General features: G+C 55.2%; 1 protein-coding gene across 2 annotated transcripts in view; it reads left to right on the top strand.

Moving 5' to 3' along the window:
• Window positions 1-541: 541 nt before the first annotated feature.
• The window catches only part of QSOX1 (quiescin sulfhydryl oxidase 1), a 41,952-nt gene continuing 22,589 nt past the window's right edge, over window positions 542-19,904 (top strand). The window contains exons 1-3 of one of the 2 annotated variants that reach the window (XM_047752040.1): window positions 542-865; window positions 9,852-9,952; window positions 19,577-19,622. In XM_047752040.1, coding sequence (XP_047607996.1) covers window positions 604-865; window positions 9,852-9,952; window positions 19,577-19,622 — 409 coding nt within the window. In that variant the 5' untranslated portion in view covers window positions 542-603. The remainder of the gene's footprint in view (window positions 866-9,851; window positions 9,953-19,576; window positions 19,623-19,904) is intronic. The other variant, XM_047752041.1, reaches the window with a different exon arrangement.

Raw genomic sequence — 19,904 nt, forward strand, 5'->3', positions numbered from 1 at the left:
GGGCACATCTGATGCCGTGGGGCTGTGGTGATGACACATTCAGAGACTGTCCTGCCACCTGTCCTTCTCCCTCACATGCATCTAATTCACAACCTCTTATCGTTTGGTGGGATCCCCAGAACTTTCCGGGAACAGCATAAATCGGTCCAGTCTATTCCAACGGACTCTTTTTCCGTTGGATTCGGGGGCCTGGGAGAAGCCAAATGACTTCCTCCAGTCCCCAGCAGCGACCGGGGAACGCCGGTCCAGGATTCCGCCCCGCGGCTGTCGCACATCTTTCATTTGGCGGGTGGGGCTCCGCGGCCTGAGCTGTGCTCCCTGGCTCCTGGGGCCGAGGCGCGAACCGGGCTAGCTCTGAGGTCTCCGCTGCCGGAACCAGGCGCTCTGGGCGGGGCCCGACTCCAGCGCCCTGCTCAGGCCCTCAGCTGCTCCCCCGCCCACTGGCCGCAGGCGGGCGGGCGGGGCGGGGCAAGGGGGCGGTGCCGGGCCTCGGTGGGCGGGACCACGTGGCTCCTCCTCCCGACGGAGGCAGGAGGTGCCGCCGAGCAGCCGGGCACCAACTCGTCTGAAACTTGCGAGCAGTGGTGGGCGAAGCCACCGAGGATGGGGTGGTGCGGCCGCGGCTCCGGGCCGCCGCCGTCGCTGCTGCTGCTGGCGGTGCTGCTGGCGGTGCCCGGCGCTGGCGCGGCCCCGCGCTCGGCTCTCTACTCGTCCTCTGACCCGCTGACGCTGCTGCAAGCGGACACGGTGCGCGGCGCCGTGCTGGGCTCCCGCAGCGCCTGGGCGGTGGAGTTCTTCGCCTCCTGGTGCGGCCACTGCATCGCCTTCGCCCCTACGTGGAAGGCGCTGGCCAACGACGTCAAAGGTGAGAAGCCGGAGGCGGAGGGGTGAAGAGGCCCGCTCTTCTCGCCACACCTGGGCGAACCTCCGCCTCGTGCCAGGCGGATGCCCCTCCCGCGGCGCGCGCTTCCCCCTGCCCATCACCTCCGGCAGTCTTCCTCTCTGCCCCTCCCACTTCCCCCCAGTTTCGCAGTCCTCAACTCCATATTTAGCTCCCGCCCCTCCTTGTCTTTTTCCCCTTGACGGGTGTCCGGAGTTTCTTTCCCCTCCCCGCGGCCTGGGTACCCGGACCTGCTCTGCTTTCCCTGTCGGCCCTCGGCCGGTTTACTGCCCCCATCCCTGCGACGTGGTCTCCTTTGTTCCTACTCGCTGATACCTTCCAGCTTCCTCTCGCCCAGCCTTGTGTCCGTCCCTTTACTACCAAGTTTCCCAGCTGCGATGGGATCAGTGCTGGGGAGAAAAGGAACTGATACTCATTCTGCTGTTTCCCCCCCCCCCCCCCGCAATTCCCACTCCCTCCTTTCTTTCCCCACCCCTGGTTAATTGACCCAGCTTTATCTTGGAGGCAGAGTTTCCCTGTCTCACTTCCTGGCCTCTCCGACCTGCTGCCTCCAGCTCTTAGCTTCTGGGCCACATCCTTCTCTGTCTTTCCGTTGGCTATGCACCCGCTCGGATCCTTCTGCTTTAACCCCATACGGCGAGACGCTTGGCTGAGGGCAGCCTCTTCGTGTGTGTTTGGTCCTTGCTCCACTTTCCCATTCATTGGCCTGACCGCTGGTACCAGATTTCCTTGATTCTAAGGGAGGGTCAACTGTGAGGCCCACCATTCATTTACTAACACCTGAGGGGTTGAGCGATAACACAAGCCAATAGATGGAGAGAGAATGAAGGTGTAGTCTATTACAGAAAATGGTAACATTTTTGGAGTTCACCTGTGCATCCATTGGTTAAGGACCTGGCGTTATCACAATAAGGGCTCAGGTCACTGCTGTGGTGTGGGTTCGATCCCTGGCCTGGGAACTTCCAAATGCCTGGTGGGGCCAAAACAAACGAAAAAAACAAAACAAAACAAGAAAAAAGTAACATTTTTAAAAACATAAGTTTTGAAGGGATTCCTGTCATGGCGCAACGGAAATGGTCTGACTAGTATCCATGAGGATGCGGGTTCGTGCCCTGGCCTTGCTCAGTGGGTCAGCTGTGGTGTAGGTTCCAGACACGGCTTGGGTTCCCTGTTGCTGTGGCTGTGTAGCCTGGCAGCGACAGCTCCAATTTGACCCCTAGCCTGGGAACTTCTATATGCTGAAGGTGTGGCCCTAAAAAGCAAAAAAAAAAAAAAAAAAATTGGAGGTCGAGTAAATACAGTAACAAGAGCAATGAATGTTTATTGAGTGCTTTCGATATGGTATGTCAGACACCGTCCTGAGTAAGTCCCTGATGTACAATGTCTGAGAGTTTCCTTTCCGGAAGATCCCTGGCATGTCATCTGTCTGCTTAGCCCAGGTAGTGGGCATGTGGAGGGACAAGCATGGCATGGGGGTCGTGGTTTGCATCTGATTTGCTGCTTCTGAAGGGAGTCACTTCCTGCTTGTGGTCCCTAGCCAGGCGCCTGACCTTCAGTGGTCACTCAGTGAGGCCTGTGGGCATCTTAGAGAATAGGCCTCTTCCTGGAGAGGGGAAAACTGGAACCACTGTTCCCCTGCTGTCTTTTTTGATAAACGCAACCGTTTTTGGTACAGGAGTGCCTTGGTTGATGTTGATTTTCAAATTCAGGCTCCCGCTTCCCTTGAGCAGCTTGTGCAGTGGTTCCTGAAGTGGCTAGATGGAAAGCTCTATCCATCTGTTATCCGTATGGTGTTGGAAAGTATTTTTAAACAAAACCGATAAACCATTTTCCCTCTAAATTGCATGTAGACGTTTGCCTGCATGCCGCTCTGGTCCCATCACCCGCATGTGCTATGTCTCAGCAGTATTTCCCACCACTTCGTATCACTGTTTCGATGATGTCAGCACATCTGGTCAGGGTGGGAGGCAGGAAGAATGTTGAATGTGGAATTGGAACTCCTAAGGGGCATTAAGTGTTAGGCAGGGGATACTGTGGGCCAGAACATGATAAAAATTCCTAGATCAAGAATTTTCCTAGCGGCCTAGCGCTTAAGGATTTGGCGTTGTCCCTACAGTGGCTCGGGTTCAATCCCAGGCCCAGGAGCTTCCGTAAGCCACAAATGTGGCCAAAAAATAAAAAATTTAAAAAAAAAATAATATTACTAACATAAAATAAAAAATAAAGATTCCTAGATAAGTTTACACTGAGGCCATAAGATGCCTTTAATGGCCAGAGATGGACTCAATCTAGAAAGTAATAATAACATAAAATAAAAAATAAACATTCCTAGATAAGTTTCCACTTTGAGGCCATAAGAAGTCTTTAATGGCCACAGATGGGCTCAATCTAGAAGATTCTTGTATCTTGAGAATGCTGGACAGAAAGATTCACCTGCAGCTGACTCATGTGTTTGGTCTCTTGCAACGCAGAGTTTTCCAGTGAATTGCACATCTAGATACTACCCCAGCCTGCTCTTGGATGAGTTGGCCTACTTCCCACAGGGGTCTTCTCTCCAGTGCATGGAGTAATCATCTGTCCCTTAAAAAAAAAAAAAAGGCAAAGTTACATCTTAACCTTCAAAGGAAAACGTCTGTGGAGATGAACCACCGTCCATGGGCAGTGGGCGATGTGGGAAAAACCTGGAGGTCCCCCATGAGCCGCGGGGGTGTCTGCCCTCTACGCGAGATCACATGGTGGTGGGGGGAGGGCCCTGGCTGAATTGGGTGTTGACCTGCCTGTGATAAAGAATGCCTCCACTCCCATCCAGAGGGGTGTTTCCTGGTGAGGACTTGCCAGGTCTCAGTAGTCCGAGCTTCCTTGAGAAAGCGTGGTTGTGGGCCAGCAGAGGGCGGCTCTCCCACCACCCCGCGCCCGTGGGTGTGTGGCCTCTGCCCTCTGCCCTTGGTGTGTCTTGAGTAGGAATGGGAGCCTGTGGAAGGTCATGAGGGGAGAGAAGCCTTTTGCAACCCTGCCCAGCTGGCCTCGGGCATTGAATCGGATGGGCCAGGGCTCATTTCTTCAGTAACCTGCGGCCTGGCTCCTCTGGGGCAGTTACCGCGAGGGCAGAGCTCTTGTTCTCAGGACCTGGCTCACCCCTTTCTATTCCTGAGCAGCCCTCGCTGCCTTATCCTGTGTTTGGGAAATCGTGTTCATTTCAGACCTTTAGTCCTCTTCACTGGTTAATCAATCAGTAAATATTTATTGAGTGACCTCTGCGTGCAAAGCTTTGTTTACCTTGCTCTTGGGCATCACACAGGGCAATGGGTACCAGTAAGAAGCTGTTTTTTAAAAAGAGTCAAAGGGGTGTAGCTCAGCCCTTTCTTGTGGGAATTCGGGGAAGAGGGAGGTCACAGGTCCGGTCACCAAAGGCCTTCATCCAAGCAGTTATTTATTTATTACCCTTGCCTTATGCCAGCACTGTGCTAAGGGCCTGGACAGGCCACTGTTACGTAAAGTCTTTATGAGAAAATAGCTGAGCCATGGTTAGCTTTAAAACACACACACACACGTAACTCGCCCAAGATTGCACAGATGTAGGAGAAAGTTCTTGAACCCAGAGCCAGAACTTCCTGACCCTCCAGAGCCTGGGCAGGTGGGCAGGTGGGCAGGTGGCCAGAGGAGGGAGAGTACTCAGGTGGGGAAATGGCCTGTGCAGAGGCATGGAGATGAGATTTGTCAGGCATGGGTGACAGTGAGCAGGGCTGGTTTGCCTCCCTTTCTCTCCCAGGGCGTAGCCTGCCTCTCCTGCGGGTACCCCTGTCGTATGAGCGCAAGGCCTGGTCCAGGCTGGCACCTGCAGGTGCGTGACCTGAGCCTCACAGGATGCCAGATGAGACCGGAGTGACGAGGCCTGCTGCTGCTGCAGCGGCGGCAGGTCCTCCTGACTCAGACCTCAGGGGTGAGCCGGGTGTGGGGGCAGGGGAGGCATTTTGTCCATGTCCTGACCTCACTGCCCAGAAGCCTGCACTGAGGAGGAAGGGATGTGGAGGTGACATCATAGCCCCGGCCGACTCCCTACATCGGGAAGACTCCGGGAGACTTGGGTGGGGCTGGTTCTGACCCCTCACCCTGACTGCCTTTCGGTGGTCTGGGTGGGTCTGGCCTTGATAGCAGCCCAGGCTGCTTAGCACTCCAAGGCCTCATGGCCATTCTTCTTGGCAAGAGTGGTTTGCCATCCAGCACCCGAGTGCTTGTCAGGGCTGGAGAAGACTCCAGAAAAGTCTTCATCTGGGCCCTCGTTGGAGCCTCGAGGGAAACTTAGGCCCAGGATGATGTGTGAAGCTTTGACCAGTGACAGCCAGAAACAAGCCTTGTGACTCTGGGTCCAGTGCCCCTTCGTGGCCTCGTGATTGGGGGCGGGGATGCTGCCTGTGATTCCAGAAGGAGCCCGTCCTCCCACCACAATGCCCCCCCCCCCCCCGCCACCTGCACAGAGTCCAACATCTGTCCATCCTGCACCTGCCGCCCCGCCCTTCCCCTCCACTTGCTCATTCACTCTGTTGTCAGGGGAGAGATGACCTGGCCAGGGCAGTAATGGCACCAGGAAATTGTTTTTCTCCCCAAGAGTGGGGCTGGATGGAGACTGCCAATCCTTTTGGTGTCAGGCCTGCAGGTTGTGGTGTGAAGTCACCCAACACTTTAAAAGGCCTCTCTCTCCCTCTCTCTCCCTCTCTCTCTCTCTCCCTCCCTCCCTCCCTCCCTCCCTCTCTCTCTCTCTATCTCTCGCTCTCTCTCTCCCAGCCCTGGCCCTCTTCGACACCATGCACTGCACTGAAATGCAGCTTTGCTTTACCAGTGGGGCCCCCAGAGAAGGACCCTCTCTCTTCTGGGACTGTTGGAGCATGATGAATCGTCAGGCCCACGGTGACACGTGTCAAACCACATCTTTATAGGTCATTATGGCTCATTAAGGTACTGACATTGATAGTCCTGAGAAACATTCCTCAGCCAGGGCTTTCCCAGCACCTGACTGGCCCCAGCCTCCCTCCTCCCCCTGTCCCCGGGGCTTAAAGAGAAGAAATCACAGACCTTCCGGAACCAGGGGCTGAGCACTCCCTGGCATCACCTCCCTGCAATCTGTTTACTAACACCCACTCCACCCCGCCCCCTCCGAGAGTTTCCTGGTTGGGAAGCCAGCAGAGCTCTCTCTTAGGTCCTGGACCGTCTTGAGACCAGCAGGGGAGACTCGAATCCTGGGTTCAGACCTCACGTTCACCAGTGATGAGCTGTGTGCCTGGGGCGCAGTTGGCTGGGCTCTGTGTAACAGTCCAGGAAAGCAGGGGATGCATCACACTACATGAATGAGGCACGTGATAAACTCCCTGGATGCATGATATTATCATCAACATCAGCTCACTAAGGCCCAAGCCTGTGATACTGTTGTGAGTTGCAGAGAATGGGATACAACTGGCAGCCGAACTGTTTTCGCCATTCTCTCTCTTTTGCACAAGGTCGTGATTGGAGCACACAGCAAAAAATAGAAAGGTAGCTTCCTGACCCTGCTGAGGTGGAGGGAAGAAAGTGGGTTTTTGAGTCCGGTAGCCCTTGGGCAATGTGGTCTCTGTCCTCATTTGTACAGGGGAGGAAATGGTGCCCACTCTGCTGGGCTGGTGGAGTGAGAAAAATCAAGAATGCGCCGGGGGTGCCTGCTGCATGCCAGCTTCCTGTCCTCGCCCCTTCCTGACCTTTCAGAGTCTTTGTGCCCCGGGGCGCCCCAAGCACTGACTCTGGCCGCAAGGATGGCAGCCTACCCTCTTGGAGAAGAGAGGGGCAGTTGAGGCCTGCCGTCCTTGGTCACCCTGCCAGGTGGCCTTGTGAGACCCCCTGCCAGTGGCCCTGCCTGGTGGAAGGACACAAAATTGCCTCCAATCCGCCTTGTGTCTAACTGACTTGCTGCCTCTTGAGAACAGGCAGGCCTCTCCTGAGGGTCTCCCCGAACAGAGTGACAAAAGCCCTTGATGCAGAGCCAAAGGAGCCAAGCCTGGAATATCCCAGCTAGCCCTTCGGGGTGACCTGTGCTTCCCACCCTCCCCTGGGCCTCCCTCCGGCAGGGAAGGAGCCCTAGAAAGGAGGCCTGGGGTGCTCTGCCTGTAATCCAGGCAAAACCCTGTCCCTGGGCAGCTCCCTTCTTCTGCGTTCACGGATGACCCTACCTGGATCTGAGGCTAGAGGAAGTCTCAGAGAAGACGGTCCAGCCCTGGAGTAGCCCCTGGCCTGGGTCGGTTGGATAATTCATTCAGTAGCCATTGAGCATCTGCTGTGTGCAGGGTAGTGGGGAAGCTGGGCAGGGAGGATGCAGGGAGAAAAGCCACCTAGGGATGGACAGGCTTGTAACTGTGTCGTAGAGACAAGAACAGGGCCCTGAGCCTTGTGCTTGGAAGGCAGCTCTTCCTGGGGAAAAACTCCTATTTGAACTGAGTTATACCTGACAAACGGGAGTTTGTTGGGAGGATAAGGGTAGCTGTGGGAGTGGCCTGGACAAGCATTGTGCTTTCAAGGAAGGTGAAAACCCTCAGCGCTCCTCTTCCTGGAGCATAATTTAGGGAAGTGGGAAGAGGAAGCTGGTGGATGGGGAGGGACCAGATCAAGAATGGCCTCTTCTTGCCTGTAGGTTTTCTCCTAAGGGCAATGGGTGCCACCAACGAATATTGAATGGAGAGTGACATAACCAGATTTACAGACAGAAAATATCCCCGCTGGCTGGGCAGGCTGGTCATAGAACACAGTAGAACCTTGGCCAGGAGGGAAATCGGACCTTTCATCTGGACAGGTGCTGCCCTAAGAAAGCCTGCTGTGGCTCACCAGGGGGGTGGGTTAGAGGTGAGGTCAGAGGAGAAGCTGGGAGCGGGGAGAGAAGTGGGGACGCGGGAAGGGACTTGGAGGAAGGGTGGACAGGACACAGAAGCTGGCTGGGATGAGCGGTTCAGGTCCACGTGGCTGACCTGCCTGACCCTGTCCCTCCCTGGTGGCACCAGTGGGGGAGGGGGAGGGGGAACAGGGAAGGCAGGAGGGGTGCTGTCCTGAGCCCAGCGTGGAGCAGACCCTGACTGCTGACTACAGCCATGTTTGCACAGGCTGCCCTGGCTGTTAGATGTCATGCCGTGGGAGACAGGCCAGTCCGGCCGGCAGGTGTTTGCTGCTGAAACAGCTGCCCTCCTGTACCAGGGGTGTGTGGTGAGATGAGGGGTCCAGAGTGTTGGGGAAATCACATCCCAGGACATGGCTCAGCTGTATCTGTTGAACCCTTCCATTCGCCCCCACCCCGCCCCCCGCCACCATCCTCCCATCCTCACTCCCTCCCTCCTTCCCACCAGGATTCAGTGCCCAGAGCAGGTGTCAGCAGGAAAGGAGCAGGGAGAGAGGGGTGAGGAGAGACTGGGTGCTGCCTCCAGCCTGCCTCCTGGTCCCAGACCCTCTCTCTTGTGTCCGCCCAAGAAGGACCAGCTTTGTTGCTCTGAACCTTTAGAGCCTTTCCTTTGAGGGATGGGTTAGGGGTGCCTGGGAGGTACCCTGGTTCTTCATGCATCTGTCCTGGAAGTGAGAGTCGCAAACACTCCTCCCCTGGGCATCAAAGGTCCTTGGAGCTCTGGCGCCATCAGAAAGAATGGCTTTTCTGATGTCAGAAGGGACAGATTCTGGGGCGAGGTAAGAGGTCCTGGCAAAGCCACGGGTCTCAAGGATGTTATTTGGATCTGAGTTTTCTGTAAATAGTGGGTTCTGGGGGGGCTGCCTGTGTAAATCCCCCCTCCCCATCCCATGCTCCTGATGATGAGAGGAGGGCCCTGTGGGGAGCATATGTGCTGCCCCTCCCCAGGGAAGCTCCCTCCTTCCTTCATCTGCCCAGGATGAAGCTCTGCCTGCCTCTCTGCAGTCCACTGGTGTCCCCTCCTCGCCTGCTCACACTGTGCCCTGTCAGCTCGACTGATGGTCAAGGCTCTACTCAGTTTCCACCTTTCCTGCCAGGCCCCTGCTTGGTCCCCAGCGCTTTGTCTCTCCTGCCGCCACATCCCTCCAGAGCCCGGTGCCACAGGACGTGGCACCAGCCCATCATCACCTCACCGTCTGCACGGTTTCACGTGCACAGCCACCCTCCTGGAGGGAGCAGCCTCACTGTGACGTGGCACTTTGATGGGTGCCCCAGGGGAACCCGACCTGGAAGCAGAGTTCAGGAGGTCTGCCTGGTAGATGCGTTTGTTTTCTCTTTCTCAGCTCCTGGGCTGCGGCCCGGAACGGGGCCATTGTTCCCTTTGCCAGTAAGTTCCAGTGGAGGGAGGCCTTGCCGCCTGGGGTGGCTTCTTTCCCTGCGGCTTCTCCATCTCAGATATCTTCCCTTCCTCCGCTAGACTTCCTGCCTCGGTCTCTGGCAGGAGAGCCTGTCCCCAGTACCATATGTCCCACTCACCCTGGCTGGGCCCACTGCCAGTACCTGTGGCCGCAGAAGCCTTCATCAGGGATGAAGGGAACTCTAAACTGCTGAGGCTCGCCATTCACCCTTCTGGACCTGATCCTCCTGGAGAGCAGGCCGCAGGGACCGAGGCAGTGTCCCCGAGGCTTTGCCGCAGGCAGAGGAGACTCTCACCCCTCTCTTCAGCCCCTCCAGCCACTGTGCCCCTCCCCCACCAGAGCATAATGCAGAAAGACAGATGCCACTATGAGACAGCATGGCCCTCCTGAGCAGGTGGCTGGTGCTATTTCATTGCATCCTCAGCATGGGCTGTGTGCAGAATAATCCAACTGTCTCAGAGGTCCTTTTCTGGGGAAGGGGTGACCTATCTCCTAAGAGCTTTGGGGGCAGGTCCCGTGGGAGTTGGTGGCAGTGGGGTGTTGCACGGTGTTGGGGGTGGGGGCGAGGGAAGCAGGCAGAGGTGCCAGCCCTGCTCACTTAGCTCCGTGTCCTTTGTCCTTTCAGACTGGAGACCGGCGCTGAATCTCGCTGCCCTGGACTGTGCTGAGGAGACCAACAATGCAGTCTGCAGAGAATTTGACATCCCTGGCTTCCCGACTGTGAGGGTGTGTGACCAGGAGGGGCGAGGGGACCTGGGGGGCAGTGCCGCTGGAGCGTGTTGCCCGCTGCTCTGTGCCACACTGGCATCTGCCCGGCTGCTGAGCTCTGTAGGGTCCTCCCAGGCTTCTGGGCTTGACCTGTTTAAATCACAGCCCCTGGAGCACTGCCCCGGGATGAGCTGCTTATTTTAGAGGCCGAAGGGGATGTGAGTTGGGAGGCAGAACAGAAAGAGGTTCCCTGGGTCTGGCCCAATCCCCCCCCCTCCCCGACCCCTTATAAGGGAAAAGGGGGGCTCCGTGTGGTTATGTTGGGATGGGCAGAGTTTAGCTGTTACGTGATCATCCCCTGGGCTACTGAGAGCTCCCAGGGACCTCTTTCCTCTCCTCCTGATCTTCCAGCTTTAGAAGGCCGGTCTAACTCCTGTAAAACCAGGATTCAGGCTCTGCCTCATCCGTGGGCAGGATCAGATGCAGGGAGCCTCATGGTCCCCCAGTAAATGACCCCAGAGACACTGGCAAGCCCCATCCTCATCAGGCAAGTGCCTCGAATCTAAGTGGCTTGGAAGTGCCCTGTCAGGAGGGCTTTACCCTGCTGTCTCAGGCAGCAGGGATCCCCATCAGGAGAGTTGTCACACCCAGCACATGAGGGCCCCGTCACCCCAGCTCTGGCTGCAAGTAGCACACGCTCTCTGATGATGCCTTGCCTGCCAGCCCGCTCACCGCAGGGCATCAGCTGCTTAGTCAACATCCGGGCCACTCCCAAGGTCTCACATCCGAGGCCCTGGGAAGCCCCCAGCCACAAGGCTTTGCCTTTAAACTTAGCGCCCTCCCCAGGGCTCAGGGCCGGCTATAATCCAGTTCTCTTCCAAATTAAAGAATCCAAATCCGCATCTCTCTCTACCGCCAGCAATAAATAATTAGTGTGCTCCCACCAGAATGGCATCTGGAATAGCAGTTTCCTCTGTGGCCACTAAGAATAATCAGGATATGCCTTTGAAAATAGAAAAGCCAACCATTGTCCCCAGGATAAGATATCTCTGAGTTTGATCCTGGAAAGATGGTACCAGAATCTGGATTCTTGGCGGTCAAAGAATGAACTCCACGAACACACAGGCAGCAAGCAAACAGAGTCTTTATCAAAGAAAAGCAAATAGTTGGGAGTTCCCATCGTGGTGCAGTGGTTAACGAATCCGACTAGGAACCATGAGGTTGCGGCTTCGATCCCTGGCCTTGCTCAGTGGGTCAAGGATCCGGCGTTGCCGTGAGCTGTGGTGTAGGTTGCAGACGCGGCTCGGATCTTGCGTTGCTGTGGCTCTGGCGTAGGCTGGGGGCTACAGCTCCGATTCAACCCCTAGCCTGGGAACCTCCATATGCCGCAGGAGCGGCCCAAGATATGGCAGAAAGACAGAAAGAAAAGAAAAGAAAGAAAGAAAAGCAAATAGCTCCCAGGACCCGGGGGGGGGGGGGCACGGGGGAAGAGCCCTGCCTTTCCTATTGTCCTTTAGGGATTTTTATCTCTTAAAGATGGGGGGTGGTACCAACATGGGGCCCAGAAAGATGTGGTTTTTCTCGCCTTGGCCTTGCTCAATTACCTGTATCAGTCCTTGTCCAAGATGGGTTTTAGGGTTGGAAAAGTCCCCTGTACGTTTTATGGTTTCTTTGTCCTTTTCTTGGATTAAGTCACCATTCCTCTCATTCCTTTTTTATCATTGGAGGAGTGGGCTAGAGATTCGCATTTCCTACAGTAAACAAAGTCTGTGGGGAGTTTGCATTTCCTATAAGAAGACAAGGCCTGCGGAGGGGTTACTGCCTAGAGCCCTTCAGCCACAAAGGTTAATCAAAATCCACATCAAAGGGCTACATCGGAGCCCCTGCTCCTCCACTAACAACCTGAATTAATATTCTGCCTCAAGGTCAGGTCCTTCAGTCGCCAGGCAGAACCCTGAGCTGGATCTGAGCCTGATGATGCCAAGTAGAATTCTTCTCAAAAGCAAGCCTCCAGCCCCCTCCAGCCCCCTCCAGCCCCCGTCCAGCACTAACTCCATGTCAGGCTGTTGTCTGTTCTCGCAGCCAGTGAGATCCTGCTGGGTTTGGGGGCGAGCCTCCTCCAGTGCTGCTCCCGTTACTGCTTAGGCTCCAGCCTGCTGGGACCAGGCTGGCCTGGGGAAGTGTCCTGAGCCAGCAGTGACGGCTGTAACCTTTAGAGGTGGTGGCAGAGAGATTGTTTATCAACCCTCTCTTTTGAGTACAAGACTTCCCTGGCAGGGCCATTGCCCTGTCCTTGGCCCCAAGGTCTGTAACTTCAAATATTCAAAAACACTCTCCGAGGGGGCGGATGGAGCTCTCTGTTCCTGCTGCTGAGCCAGGGCCAGCAGCCCCGCCCGGGAAGCTGTGGGAAAACCATTGTGGCAGCCGGAGTCCCTGCTCCCAGGCCAGTGATTTTCCTCCCAGCGAGCACTCCACGCAGGGGTGCAACCCCTGCCAGCACCCCACCCCCCCCCACCCCGAGGCGAGGGAGGGCTTTCTGTTTCTGTCTGGGAGGCAGTGGGTGTGAAGCAGGCGGCCCAGGTACATCAGGCAATCCAGAAGCTTCTCAGCGCCTACCCCAGTCACGCAGCACACGCCGCCTGAGTGCCTCCAGCGATGAATCAGATTAATCATCTCCTCCGCCACCCAGCCGCCTGTGGGAGGGGTGCGGGGAGGGCCCTGAGCTGGTCTCCTTGACCTCCCCCTGCCTTGACATGGGCAGCCCCGGGCTGGGCTGGGCTGGCAGTCACCTGTCCATTTCTTAAGAGCTGCAGAAACCAGTGTCGCGGCCTCCCTCGGCCAAGCCCTCCGAGGCTCCCGCTGTTCAGTTTGGGCAGGAAGAGGTGGGCAGGGTCCTCCTTAGGGCTCCGGTCTAGGGCACAGTGGTTCGGGGTCCTGGTAGGTCTCTGCTTTAAGGTCCCGAGCTGTTGAAACACATGTTACTCCTGTGACCCACAGTATTTACCGTGAGATCCAGAAATTGGTTTGTATCTGTTATCCCTAAACAACAAATGTTTCATAAAATCATATTCTTAGTAAGTGCAGCACACTGATATTTTCCGTTCTATTTATTTATTTTTTTTAAATACTGTGATTCACTAAAGCGATTTTACAGCTTACCACTTAGATTGCTTCTAGTGTTTGGAAAACACTCCTCAGATTCCAGATCTCCAGGGATTCTGGCCCATTGAGAACCCGGTGTGCCTGTGGGCAGCGTGGCTGGACTCCCTAGAAAGCAGTGCAGACCTTGGAGGTGGGCCTGGCTGTCGGCAGGACGGAGAGACAGCCCTGTCCCTCTGTGTTCTGTCTTCAGCCCTGTCCTTCCTCCCTCCCACAAAGGCTGCAAGAAACTCTAGGATGAGGACATGTTTGAACAGGGAGAAGTGAGAGTGTTGCTAGGGTGATGGGGACAGACCCATGCGAGAGTCTGGCCACCCCCAGTGACATCTGTCATTGTCCCCTTTCCTTTGCTTCCTGCCCTTTGTCACTGTGAGCAAACATTGTGCTTCCACTAGCCCAGCCTGTTTAGCAAACACCTGGTCCTGCAGGGCGGACCAGCTATGTCAGGGCCCCATCAGCCTGAAGCCAGGGCCCAGCTGGAAGAGAACAGAGCTGGGGAGAGCCTTGTGGCTGGTTCCCCCTGGCACCACGGGGACCTAGAGGCTGGCATGGTCCATGACCATTTGTCATGGTCACAGGAGTGCCCCTCCGTGGGTAATGGGACAGGACCCTTTTTAGCTAAAGGCTGGGCTGGGATCAGGATTACTGCAAGCAGCGGCATTGGGTGGGAGGGGACAGACGTTTTCCCTTCATTAAGTTCTGAGGAGCTAATTGATGCGACTTCACATCCTGGCTCCCCTGCTTACCGCCTGTGACTCAGGAAGCCGCCCAGCCTCAGTTTCCTTGTCTGAAAAATGGGATGATGATATCTACCTAAGAGGATTGTCGCCATGTGTGAACTGAGGTCTTTAGCAGAGACCCCGGTGTATGACTCCAGGCTCCATAAATGTTACTTGTCATCCTTCTCATTGCCCCATGGGCAGGGTAGCCCATCTGTGATGCTGCGTCTGAGGCGGTCCGTCCATCAGCAGCTGTTGAATGAATGTTTGCTGGGGGCACAGCACGGTGCTCACCGTAAACCCTGGCCAGAAACACAGTTGAGGTCGGCCAGACAGGAAAGTGCCCTCTGCAGGGGCCCTGGGAGCCCCCAGCCAGTCGACAGGCGGGGGCCACATGTACATAGTGAATGCTGGGGGGATTTGCTGGGCTCTCCCATCTCTTTTTCTCCCGCATCGGAGGGGGCAGCATGTGGCAGGAGGCGTTCCTGGAGGAGGGGGATTAAGGATGGGTGGGATTTGGTTGGGAGAGAGCAGAAGTGTGGGGAGGGGAGAAGGTGAGAGCAGCGGACGTGGGAGGAACTGTGGAGAGTTGAGAAGCCTGGCCTGGCTGGAGCAGAGTCTCCTGTGTGGGGCCAAGACAGGGCCCCGAAAGCAGGGAGCCCAGGAATGGCCAGCTCATGAGTTCAAGGCCGGGAGGGAGGCTACAGAGTCTAGGCTGTTCTTTTGTGTGGCTCTCATTAGATGCTGTGGCATCAGGGATGGGGACAGGACTCAGATGTCTCCTGCCTCTCTCTGGAAAAAGGGGGTCTTAGCAGTCACCTGCCCTCTCCCAGGCATCTCCTTCACTGATGGTTCACAAGGTAGGCACCATTAAGCTACTGCATCCTCACGGGTTCACCAGAAGGTATTTCAAGGTCATTTTCCTCAAAGCTTGTTTAAACGCTTGGATTGGGTACCATTGACGGTCGCCACTGGCAGGTGTGCTTTCTGCTTAGCCTTACTGGGCCCCTGGGAAGCCAGCTGTTCCTGGATAGGTTGGTAAAGACCTGCCCAACGCTATCTGGTCCCCTGCCCTTGCGGGGGACAGGGAGGATTCCAGGGGCTGCGAGGTTAGGGAAAGCGGAAGCTCCTGTGTAAAGTGCCGAGAGAAAGCAGAAGGGGTGCCGACTGCTTCTGGAGGAAAGAAAACTCACTGCTGGAGTTTTAATTGGGTCTGTTTCCAAGGAGTGGTGGCGGTTTCCTTTGGGTAGGGCCCACGCCTCCAACAGCTGACCTAATCAGGATGCATATTAATAAGGGGACAAAAATGCGCCCTGACTTGATTTTAATATGATTTTTACATGAGCTTCCAAGCTGATCAAAGGATAGAGAGTCTCTGTTCAAATGAGCAGCTGTCTTTTGAGTGTTTCCAGGTCCTAGACACTGTGCCAGTCGCCGTGGGGCTTGTAGAGGTGAGAAAGCTATAGTTTTGCCCTCCCAGTTGGAAGGTGGATGGATGGAAAATTTAGGCTAAAGTCCCTGTAGCTGAAATGTAGGGAATGAGGGGGCAGCGGGCGGTAAGTGTGGAGGCAGATCCTCGGACGCTGTGACGTGGGACATTATTCATTGGCAGTAAGTAGGGAGTCATGGGAGGGATTTGAGGACGAGTGATAGGATGAGTCCAGAGATGTCCCTTAGAAACGTAAGCAAAGGAGTTCCTGCTGTGGCTCAGTGGAAACGAATCTGACTAGTATCCATGAAGACGCAGGTTTGATCCCTGGCCTCACTCAGTGGGTTGGGGATCTGGCATTGCCATGAGCTGTGGTGTAGGTCATAGATGCAGCTCGGATCCCGTGTTGCTGTGGCTGTAGCATAAGCCAGCAGCTGTAGCTCCGATTCGACCCCTAGCCTGGGAACCTCCATTTGCCGTGGGTGCAGCCCTAAAAAGCAAAAAAAAAAAAAAAAAAAAATAATAATAATAATAAAATAAATAAATACAGGTAATGGCTAGAGAATGAAGAGATGGAGCATATTACCGCGTGAGCTGGGGACAGGAAGTAGGTGGTAGGTCCTGGTCTAGACAAGGCAACTGGTCTCAAAGACTGTAGAAGAGACATCACAGAGGTCAAGTTCACAGAACGCAGGGCTTGCGAGAGAGGGAGATGATGGTCTGGGTGGCAGGAAGGAGGGCGATCACTGGGTGAGATAAGGAACACAGGTGGAGAAACAGGTTAGGGGAGGGGTGACTCAGTCCTGGAGAGTGTGTGTGTATTGGGTGGGGGGCCTGACACCTGGAAGAAACAGAAGACGGGTGAGGACCTGAGCCAGAGGGTCCAGATTGCAAGCCATTTAAATAAAAGAGTTGAGGAGTTCCCGTCATGGCACAGTGGTTAACGAATCCGACTAGGAACCATGAGGTTGCGGGTTCGGTCCCTGCTCTTGCTCAGTGAGTTAACAATCTGGTGTTGCCGTGAGCTGTGGTGTAGGTCGCAGACGCAGCTCGGATCCCGCGTTGCTGTGACTCTGGCGTAGGCCGGTGGCTACAGCTCCGATTCGACCCCTAGCCTGGGAACCTCCATATGCCGCGGGAGCGGCCCAAGAAATAACAAAAAGACAAAAATAAATAAATAAATAAATAAATAAAAGAGTTGACATTGGCAAGGGAGACAAACAGTGGGTTTGTTTGTATTTTCACCCATGTATTCACTCATTCATTCAAAAAAAAAAAAAAATAGACCAAGCCCCTCGTTTGTGAAAGCGCCTCTTGGGCTTTGTAAACAGAAGAGTGTCCCTATCTGCTCCGTGGCTGGAGGAGAGACAGGGCAGGAGATGGCAAGGGCCACGGACACCGGAGCAAGGTCACGGGTGAGGCTGGGACAAGGACGAGGGACAGTGTCAGGCAGACTAATCGGAGTGGTGACATGATGGCGAAAAGGGAGCATATCGGGATGATACGGCACAAAGCAGTCTCGGGGGGAGAAGCAGGTGGTGATAGCATCAGATGCTGCAGAGAGAGCAGGAGGGCTGGATGGTCATCAGACTGGCCACAGAGAGGGTCTGCCAAGCCGTCCTGGAGCAGTCACAGCTCAGGGGTCAGGGCACGGGCCACAGTCAGCTTCTCAGGAAGGCAGAGAGGAATTCGGAGGACTAAGCAGACAGTGTTTGGAGGAGTTTGGCATTGCGGGGAAACGGGCTGCAGTACCTGCAGAAGGAAGACGGCCTCGCTCTGTTCCCATCCTGCTGCCCTTCCTGTCCTTTCTTTCTTCTTTCAATTTTTTTTTTTTTTTTTGGTTTAGTGTTCAAAAATTTATTTATTTGTTTGGCCGTGCCCAGAGCACGCAAAATTCCTGGGTGAGGGATCGAACCTGCCCCACAGCAGTAACACCACCAGGTTCTTCACCACTAGGCCACCAGGGGACTCCTCTTCTTTTTTATTTCTTAAAAAAAATTTTTTTTGGCTGTACCCACAACATGGGCAATTTCCCAGGCCAGGGCTCTAGCCTGTGCCCCAGTTGTATCCACAGCCACAGCAGTGACAATGCCGGATCCTCAACCCACTGAGCCACAAGGGAATTCCTCTTTCTTCTTTTTAAAAAAAGTGTAGGAGTTCCCTGGTGGCCTAGTGGCTATGGAGTTGTCACTGCTGTGGCTTGGCTTCAATCCTTGGCCCAGGAACTTCCACATGCATGGATGTGGCCGAAAACATTTAGCTGAGGAGGATTTGAGTCCATTGGCGGGCATAGGAAAGGATCTGGTAGACAGGGGAAATGAAAGATTAATTGGTAGGAAAAAATTCCTATAGAATGTGAGGTGTGGGAACCAGAGCTCAGGAAGGTGACGAGGAAGCTCCTGGGGACAGAAAAGAAGTGTGGGACGTCACTGGAGGGAGGGGGAGGCCTTCCCTGAAGCACTGCACCCCGTGGAGGAGGGGAGCTTTGGAGGTTCTGCACTCCTCTATCAGAGGCTCCCGGCTGACCCCCCCCTGCTGCACCTGGCTGGCGCCTTCAAAGGCTCACCTGGGGCCTGGGGAGGACCTTTTGCTGGAGGTGATGCCAGCCCCTCTTCATAAAGCACCTGCTCAGATTTGAGAAGCCCGATGGTTGAAGAAGCGTCTCCACGCTGCTTTCCAGTAACTGACAATAACCACTAAGGGCGTGAAGATCGTCCTCTGGGTTTTTATTTGGGAGGAAACCAAACCCCACATCAGTGCATCTTTTACTCTGACTCTGAGAAACGATGTCAGCCCGTAAATGCCCTACCTTGCTTTGTCTGCTCGATCGCGTGTCACGATCTTAGAAATTAATGCTCGTTTGTCCAAGCATAAGGCTAGCATGTCATTTTTATTAATTCCAGATGTGTTGAGTATCTGCAAAAACCACTCTTATAAATGTATGTGGCATGTGTCAATGGATGGTTGCCACCCAGAATAAAAGTTTATACTAACGCTCTGAATAGAGAATAAAGCAGTGAGCAGGCGCTGGGGTCCAGATGCGAGCAGAGGGAGCAGGAGAAGGTTGCAGGTGGGGAGAGAGGACGATTTCTCTGCATCTTTGTTTTTCACGTGGGAGGGGCGGCAGGTGGCCTCCAGATTTCAGCCGTCTGCCTACCAGTGGCTGGAACAGGCGGATCTAGCTGATCAGGGTTTCCTAGTGAGTAAGAGGGAGGAGCAAGGGAAGGGATGATGATGGTGGCGATGACATTAACATTTATTGATTTCTTACTGTATGCACCAGGGACCACGCTCACACTTTAGAGGTACTGTCCTTGCATCCTCATGGCACTTCTCCAAGGTCGATGATGTCATCCTCATCCTAAAGATGGGAAGGTTCAGAGAGGTTAATCGCTTGTCCAAGGTCACACAGCAAGAGCATAGCAGAAGCAGGCCTTGAGCCCAGGTCTGGTAGACCCTAGGGCCTATACTCAACCACCAGCTTGAGATAAGGCAGCACAGCCGTCCTGTTGGAGAAGGAGGCTTCTTCCCACCCTGCAGTCTCTTCCCCAGGCAGTTAAGAGGCTGTCTGCGAGGACAGCTGAAGTCCGTTCCCTCCTCAGCCCAGGGCAGAGTTCTGGCAGCTCTCTCACCCCTTAGGAGGGAGCCCAGATTCTAAGGAGTTGTCCTCTCTCCAAAGTGGTGACAGACTGGGCCTGGGTGTCGTGTACATGGGGAAGGAATTAAGCTGGCCCATCTGTAACAGGGCTTGTGTCTTCAGGGGCTCAGGCCACCCCTCCATAGGACAGAACTGGAGGGGTGGCATCGTCCAGACTGGCTGGGGAGGACACTTCCAGGAAAACACAAAGTATCTCTGGAGCCAGGCTGGGAGTCCTCTGTGGCCAGAGCTGCCAGCCCCCGCTGCCCCTTTTCCAAGATAAGGAGCAAGGGCAGATGGCTTTGGGGGGCAGCTGGCAGCTGGCATCTTCCAGGGGGTGAGCTGGGGTATGAAGTGAGGTCGCTTTATTTTTCCAGAGGGATCTGCATCATTCATTCAGAGGATAACTCTTTGTGCTGGGTACCAGTCACCTCGTGCTACGGACCAGTGCCGCATAGTAAAGTGTCCAAGCTGCAGCTCTCTGGGTGCTCCAGGGCTGGGGGGACAGGGATCAGGGGTGAGGATGCTGGGGAGGGGAACCAATGCCCCCCTTGGCTGAGGCTCACGAAAGTTAAGTCATTTCCCCAGGGTCGCCCCGTCGAGTAAGCAGTTGGGTCTCAAAGGCAGACCTGGCAGGCGCGGGGGTTGTGCTCTGGGGTCCCCGTGTCACTCATTCTTGCCTGTGTGTCTGCTTCCAGTTCTTTAAGGCCTTTTCCAGGACCGGCTCAGGAGCTACCCTGCCAGGTGGGTGTCCCGGCTCACGGGGGATATGGGAACTGCCAATATTGTCCCCTCCCTCTCTCACCTGGGCTGCTTCGAGGGTAAAGAAAGCCCATCAGGGTCGGCGGGGTGAGGCGTTCCCTGGGGAAAGCCAAGTTTGTGTTTCCCCGGACGTGTCCTCCGCAGCCAGTCTGGACGATGCCTTCGGGAAGATGAGGCTGAAGAAGCCCTTGCATCTGGCTCCATCCTGGGAAGCGGGAAGGGTCACCTGTTCCCGGAATAACCCTTTGTGTCTCAGTGGGGTCA

The sequence above is a fragment of the Phacochoerus africanus genome, chromosome 11 (assembly GCF_016906955.1).
Source record: "Phacochoerus africanus isolate WHEZ1 chromosome 11, ROS_Pafr_v1, whole genome shotgun sequence".
In the NCBI taxonomy this organism is placed as follows: domain Eukaryota; kingdom Metazoa; phylum Chordata; class Mammalia; order Artiodactyla; family Suidae; genus Phacochoerus; species Phacochoerus africanus.